We start from the raw sequence: 7,900 nt of genomic DNA, 5'->3' as shown, positions 1-7,900 counted from the left end.
CCTGCAGGGGTGAGAGTTTTTCTTTCTCTCCCTTTCCGCTCGCTCCTTCGCGAGCATAACTCGCTCGCAGAAGAGGCGGACGGCCTCGTATTCTTGTGACCCTCTCAACATCGCTTCTACAATCGCTGAGGGGGTCAACGTTTCTCCTATGGCGTGCCGCAGGGTGTAGCGGGGCAGTTCCCACGCCGGACAGAGCTCCAGGGTGTGCTGCGCTGTGTCCCTGCCCTCTCCGCAGTGGTGGCAGATGTCTGTCGTCTCTCGCCTTATTCTCTTCAGGAACTCGCCGAACACGCCGTGTCCGGGAGTACTTGTGTCATCCTGAATGTGAGTGGGAGGCCGTGGCGGCTCCTCCATGCCTCCCAGTTTGGTAGGACCGCATCCGCGCCTCGGTGTTCGCTTCTCCCGTTGATCAGTTGGGATCGTCACAGGTTCCATGTGTCCTCCTCGGCGGTTCCTGTGTCGTTTGGAGCCGCCTGCTCGGTGGGGTCTTCTCCCGGGTGCCATTCTCTCCGGCGGGTGTATCTCTTTTTGAGCGCCAGCTCCCGCAGCTCCCACGGGGGGGCGAAGCTAGGGTGGACGCCGACGCGTGAGACACCGTCCGGTATCCCCTAATGATTCTGATGGCGGTCACTCTGTGCAGCCTTCTCAGGAGCAGAATGCTGCGACGGCTTGCCATCAGGTCGTCCGCCCATACTGGGGCCCCGTACATCACTCGTGACCGAACGACGCCCTCGTAAAGTCGGCGCACCGCGTCTCCGGCCCCGCCGATGTTCGGTAGTAGGCCGCACAGGGCATTGGCAGTCGCTGACACCTTCGGGATCAGTGAGTCGAAGTGCGGCTCGAACGTCCACTGGCTGTCGATGGTGAGTCCCAGATACTTCATCTGTGATCCCACCCGGACGGTTTCACTTGCCATGTTTATGCATAGGCCGGGCGGTGGTGTCCCTCGCCTCTTCCTGTCAAAGAACCAGGTGGCCTCCGACTTCGCAGGGGAGACTCTCAGGCCCAGTTCGTTCACGGCACGGATCGCACAGGCCGTTGCGATTCCGCTAATGCGGAGCGTCTCGTGCCAGCCACGACCCTCGACCAGGATTAGGGTGTCGTCCGCATAGCATACTATGGCCGCGCCTGGGGGTAGCGGGCATCGTAGTACCTCGTCGTACGCAACGTTCCATAGTATGGGGCCCAGCACCGAGCCCTGCGGGACGCCACGCTCGACGGATCGCTTTTCCTCTCCTTCCTTACTGGTGTAACACACCCACCTGTCGAGGTAGGCTCGGAAGTGGGTCCTTAGGCTAGCTGAAAATATTCTGTAAGAATGTATCGACATCTGGCAATCATCTTGTCCGAAGGATAGGGTCTTTGTGTAGCGAGCCACGGGACAGAAATCATTGGAAAGTTTACTGTCGAGTGTCGCTATAAATTTAATCAAAGAACAAATAAATAATCATACAGAACGCATTTTTGACCTGATTACATCTTTCAACAACATAATGCATCTGTACACACATCAAGATTGGTCTAATCATATTTTATTGAAATAAATATCTATTTTGCCGTGGCCTGCACTCTTCCGGGACCTTAATATTATTGAAAATCGCTGGGCAGAACTTTTTCACGACGTATACGCGAATGGAAAGCAGTATCAACACATACAAGAATTAAAAAATGCAATTGTACGTGAATGAGATACGTTAAGTCAAAATTATATCCAGAAACTATATAAATCGATACCAAATCGTACAATAGAAGGAATAGAAAATAAAGGGGGATGTACTCATTATTAAATAAGTATATATGTTTGTTAAATTATTATTGTTAGTTACAATTTCTGTTGATTATTATTTTCTTATTGTACATGTGTTATCATTTCGTTCTTAAAATAAAACAACTTTTTTTGTTACACACTAAACCTCATAAGATTTTTAATTATTTTCAACGAATCGCATATCCTGAGCTCATAATGTTTTGATATTAAACGTTACGGACGAAAAACTTTGGACGCGTCATTAAGAAATTAAAGATAACACACCTGGGTTATTTTTTTGACGAAGAGTGTAGGTAGTTCTAAACCTTGCACTCTATATGAAGTAAAGGAAAATAGTTGAACTCTATAATTCATATGATTACTAAATATGATCTTCTAATTACATTTTTAGAAAGAAGTATACACAAGAAATTACTTTAAGTTGATACAGTCATGATTCAGACTTTAATTCGGTATTATAAATAATGAGTTCATGCGACGATATGAGTAGCAATTAGATGTCAACCGATCTGTGTGCGGTACAGTGTCAGCTATACAAATGGGACTGTGTGGGAATCCAAACAGACGTGCCTTCAAGACGTTCCGCTACGAACGATGCTCTATTCATCGTTTCTTTAGCAGATAATTGAATGACCGAGAAAGCAGACAAGACGACACGTCTTATTGCACAATGCCTAATTATTACTTTTTAACTATTGAGAGTACAAAACCCATTGATGAAATTTTATATGGATTACGACTGCAGTTTGGAGATGAAACATTATCAACAATCCAAGTGTTTGCTTTTCATAAATTGTTTTCTAGACGTCGAGACAAACGTAACACCAGCAAAAATTAAAGCTGTTCAGAAACTGATTGAGCAAGATCGACGCGTAACAATCGGCTGCATTTACTCGAAAGTTAATAGTCATTAGAAGAGTAGTTTTTATCATTCCGAAGGTGTTAAAGTTCCGCAAAATCACAACCACATAAAGAGGCGTTAGGGGGGCCACGCTTCAATAGCAACGAAGAAGTACAACAAGTTCTGTACAAATAGCCTCTGACCCAGCTCTGCACTTTCTACGAAACTAGAATGGAAAAATTACAAGTCAGGTGACAAAGATGTATCCCTTGGCGAATAGGGAGACCTTGGAAATCGGGAATGTCGACCCCATCGCCACAAGGGAAGAATTGGTGGAGGACATATCCACTAAACTGAACATAAGGGAAGAAAGATGGATAGAGACGAAATCCTTAAGGATGACGCAGTGGGAAACCCAGCAGGCGGTGGTTGTGCTGCCTGCAAGCACCGTTACCAGGGACAGACCGACTATTAAAGTTAAAACGAGATTGACAATTGCGTCGGCGAGGATTCTGCCCAATGTACTGAAATGGTATAGGTGTCACATGCTGGGGCATAATGTGACCAGGTGTACGGTAGTGAGCACTGGTAAAGAATTGTGCAGAAGATGTGGAGACAGGGGCCACACCATAAACCAGTGCACGAAGGAACCAAGGTGTGATATCTGCGGAAGGAGAACAGGAATATCTTGAGGCACATTACCGGTTCCCTGGAGTGCCCTGCAGTAAAAGACTGGATGAAGAGAGGTAATCCTAGCAGGAGATAATGATTTTAATAATTAACTTGAATAGGAGCAGGCTTGCACGGGAATTGATATACCAGTATGCCTCCGAAGCGGGAGTACACGTTGTATTCATATCGAAGCCTTATAGACAGCAGACATACTAGTACAACGACGACGAGGGCGATGCGTCGTTGTGGATGACTCTCTTCGAAGGGAAACAACCAGACGAGACCACCTTGGTCGCTTGAGATGCAATCGTAGGAGTCAGCGTGGATAGCGTGTTTTACATTGGGAGTTATTGCTCCCCCAATGTGAATATGGAACAGTTTAACAACTACGTCCAGGAATTGGACACTCTGACTCAGGTGACCAAAAGGAGTTACTCAGTAACGATGATCGCCGGGGATTTTAACTCAAAGGCCACCGCATGGGAAGGCCATGTAAATGGCAGCAGGGGAATCAGCCTCCTGAACGTGTTCGCAAAGAATGGGACGTTCCGATCAGTATGAACGAAGATCATCATTCTGTAGGAACGGAAGGAAAAGTTTCCTCGACATTATTAGCACGAACAAGGGATTGGCTAAAAAGTATGCAGGTAAGAAGTTGTCGAAGGTCTGGTCGGCATCAGACCATAGATACGTCCTGCATAATTTTAGGATTAAAAAGACAAGACGTAACGCCGAGAATTTTAAGTATTCGACGAGGGACGCCGATATGGGCAAATTTGTTTTAACTTTTGACAATAATTATGAGAAATTATTTATTGATAATACGGGCGACGAAGAATGTTTAGACTATTCTGGAAACGACGTATGCCTCCGCACTTAAAAAGATGTACTCACCAATGGGTAAGAAGAGATATAACTATTGGTGGAACGATGAAATAAGCAAGTTAAGGAAGGAGATGACGAAGAGCAGAAGAAAAGCTCAGAGTGCTAGGACTAGGGGCATGAACGACGCGACTCATTTGAGCAAACTTTACAAAGATAGTAAGAGGGAACTTGCGAGGGCAATCAAAGCGAATAAGGAAAGATGCTGGAGAGAGTTAAGTGTGACGCTGGATATGGACCCTTGGAGCAGGTCCTATAGGGCGACCATGTCTAGGATGGCCCGCAGAGTCCAGACGGATGGCCTCCAATTGGACGGGGTCCGATCGGGGTTGACGAGCTCTTCCTGACGAAGCCAACGCAGAGAAAGCAAGGTACATTGAGGAATACAACGGAGAAGAGCGAGGAGATGTCGACTGCAGGATCTCAGAGGATGCCAGAGGAAGACCTGATGGATGCCTATAGGAGGATAAACCCGAACAAGGCGGCTGATGTAGACGGTATACCAGGGATGGCGGTCAAAGCATTGGTGGAGAGGAGAGCAGCAAAAGTGCTGAGAGTGTTGAATGCCGTGAACAACACGGGCAAGATTCCGACGAAATGGAAGATAGCGAGGGTGATGCTCATACCTCAACCGGGCAGTGATTCCACGTTAACATCGTCTTTCCGACCGACCAGCGTGCTTCTAGCACGTTGTAAAGTCTGGGAGCACACGTTTAAGAACCTCATCAAGGAAATCCTGGGACTGGACCCATTTGGTCAGTATGAGTTAAGGAGAAGAGTGAGTACGGTGAAGCCCTGCGCCGAGTAATGGATCTTGCTGACTGATCCAAGAGAAGAAATAGGATTTGTATGTTGGCAGCGGTTGACGCGAAGAACACGTTTAACACTCTCAGTCGGAATAAAATTTTGGAGAAAGCAGAATCTATAGGGATGCCCAGAAAATTGGTGATACTCCTAAAAATTATCTCGAGATATTATTGTGCGGTGATGTGCCATTAAAGGATTGAAGATCGCACGGGAGAAGACCGTTGGTGATACTGCTGAAAGGCAAGCAAATACCCAAGGTAATTAAGATGAACGTGGAGGGGCACCTTCTGACTACGAAACAGGAGATTAGATACCTTGAGGTGCAGGTAGATAACTGCAGAAAGTTCGGGGCTCATTTGGAGAAAATGCGTGATAAGGCCGATGCTCTTATGGGAGCATTGAGATCGTTGCTGTCCAATATTAACGGTCCCACCGTCTCTGCGAGGAAACTCTATTATGGAGACTGGGAGTCGGTGGTGCTCTATGCGGCGCATGTATGGGTAAAGACAGTAGATAAGAAAAAGAATAGTGTAGTATCGTGGACGAAAGGCCTAAGAAATATCGGGCGAACTATGAACAATGTCGCGAGAGCCGAGGCGTCGTCGGGCCCATCAATGTGTCATCGGTCTTTTCAAGTGCATAGTTTCGTGGAAAAGACCTACGTGACCCTGGCCACGAGCGCCTGCAGAACACGTGTGCGGTGGGCCTAGGAAAAAGACAACAGAATGCGGCAACGGCCAGAGCGTTAGTCGAAAAGCAGAGTGCGAGTCGAAAAGCAGAGTGCGAGTCGAGAAGCAGAGTGCGAGTTGAGCGGAGACGGAGGTTGCGAGTGGCGTTGCCGAGAGAGTGTGGATTGCGCTGTTTTCTGTACGTTTGGCGTGAATAGTTCAGGTTGAACAACAATCGTCTTTTTCTGTCTGATTAACATCTCTATTGTCCACTCTTTGTAAACACATTATATCACGATATTACAATAGGAATACTCCTAAGAGGGCGTAAATGGCCGTGCTGATAAGATCATCTACGGTGTACCGCATAGTGTCCCACGCAGCACTGTGCGTGTTTACGGGTACCTTATCCATTTACTACACAATCGAGCTCCGGGCTGAGAAATATCGAATTAGAAAAGAATAGCTGCAGTCACGTTCAAGAGAAGATACGACCTCAGTTTTTTATGAAAGGATCAAGGCAATGGAGGAGCGTATGGAGGATCAGTGGAAGGAAGGGTGGCGTGACTATCGCAACGACAATTGGACGAAGAGGCTGGTGGCGAACATCTGCACGTTCAGGAGTCATGGGAGGTACATTAACCACTTTACTATGCAGATCCTGACCGGACACGGTATTTTTAACGTGTACCGAAGGATGATCAGGAAGGAAGTACGCGCCCACTGCTGTGACTGCGATAGTAGAATTAATATAGAAAACTGGTATTATATTATATACTATATTATATCTGATATATACATTATTGGCTGCTTAGAATATCTCTGTGCATCAATAGTGTTCTGTACATTTATTTTCACGGATATATTGTAAGAATACTTATAAATGCCAATATCAATTTTGTTTACAAAGAAATGGAATAAAAAATGAAGGTTCCAATGTGAGATATAATGCCATATGATCCTCCGATATTTCATTCATAGGTGGTACTGGTAGTAATATCATGTGATGGTGTGAATATCCTGAAAGAAAAGAGTTATAAATCGTTTCGGTAAATAAACTTGACGACTTATCAAGGTAATTCCAGTTGCCGTACCTGTAAGACCGAGTACTTTACCGTCAGAGGTCTGTGCAAAACCAATTGTCATTTACTTTCTATTATTATCTTTTTATTTGTCGGAGACCGATCAGGAATAAGGTTGCGGGCGTTTGATGAATCTTCATTGGAATCGGCCATCGTCGTGTTATAACGAAGTACGGTCGGTTCATACGAGTATGGATGCTACTGACTCGACAATCAACCGCGGCGGTTGGACACTCGCGATACTAGTGATGTTGGTCTTAGGTTCAATAACGAATCCGCGATTAACGGGATGATAGGTGTACGTGTTCACAAAAATCTAAGTCGGACCCTTTGCGAAAACGTGGAATATCCACCGAGCGTACAGACTCTAAGTAACTCGCTAATACGACCTCACGAGAGAATGACTCTCCGTCGCGATGATGTTGCAGAGGAAAGCTATGATGGGGTGTGTCTGAGGACACGAGATCATCGGATTCGTCGAGGATAGCCTTCGTTCAGAAGGTGAGGGAATTTGGCGTTGCTGCTAATTGGTCAATCTCCATATCGGTGGTTAGAAAAAGATGCTAGCCGTCCTCGAGGGAAAGTTGTTAGTTCGTTGAAAAATAGGTCGCTCCTATCTTCCCGTAGCTGGGACAAAGACTGTTTGTTTGAAGGACTTTAGTCAACTAAATTCTAAGATTTATGACAGGCCTTCAGGCTAGCTGAACATGTACTCCGGAGACGCATCGACATCTGGCAATCATCTTGCTCGAAGAATAGGGTCTGCGTGTGGCGAGCCACGGGACAGAAACCGTTGGAATGTTTACTGTCGAGTGTTACAACTATTTCCTTTTTAAGGAGAACTATAGAATTACTCCATGCCTTTGTTAGACAAAGCGTTCATCCCGTGACCGCGGCTACGTTCGGCGATTGGCTGTCGCCTCGAGCCCAAGCTCATTATCACAACTCGCGAACAATTACAATCGGATTGAATAACTACAATTGTTTAATTACAGCTATAGTAGACTCCAGATTACAATGTTGCAGGATTATCCAAAATTCCAAAGGCTCCGGTGTTCTTTTATCTCCGACATATTTATAGTAATTAATAGTAATTATCGTTTTTATCAATATCTACTAACTGTATATGATGGCCGGAGATAATATCAAAGGCTGAAATAATTTACAAGTATATATAGAA

The 7,900-nt window shown here is 45.7% G+C and overlaps 1 protein-coding gene across 1 annotated transcript; it reads left to right on the top strand.

Moving 5' to 3' along the window:
• The first annotated feature begins 2,869 nt into the window (after positions 1-2,869).
• LOC117241234 lies at positions 2,870-3,301 on the top strand. Its single transcript, XM_033507201.1, has one exon. It carries the CDS (start codon positions 2,870-2,872, stop codon positions 3,299-3,301), a length of 432 nt encoding a protein of 143 aa, XP_033363092.1.
• The last annotated feature ends 4,599 nt before the right edge of the window (positions 3,302-7,900 follow it).

Source organism: Bombus vosnesenskii, unplaced genomic scaffold, assembly GCF_011952255.1.
Source record: "Bombus vosnesenskii isolate JDL3184/JDL3185 unplaced genomic scaffold, Bvos_JDL3184-5_v1.1 scf7180000015491, whole genome shotgun sequence".
NCBI lineage: Eukaryota > Metazoa > Arthropoda > Insecta > Hymenoptera > Apidae > Bombus > Bombus vosnesenskii.
This window is presented reverse-complemented; position numbering and strand designations above follow the sequence as displayed.

Coding starts and splice junctions, on each gene's coding strand:
- LOC117241234 (XM_033507201.1), top strand. CDS start 2,870: ATGTATCCCTTGGCGAATAGGGAGACCTTGGAAATCGGGAATGTCGAC.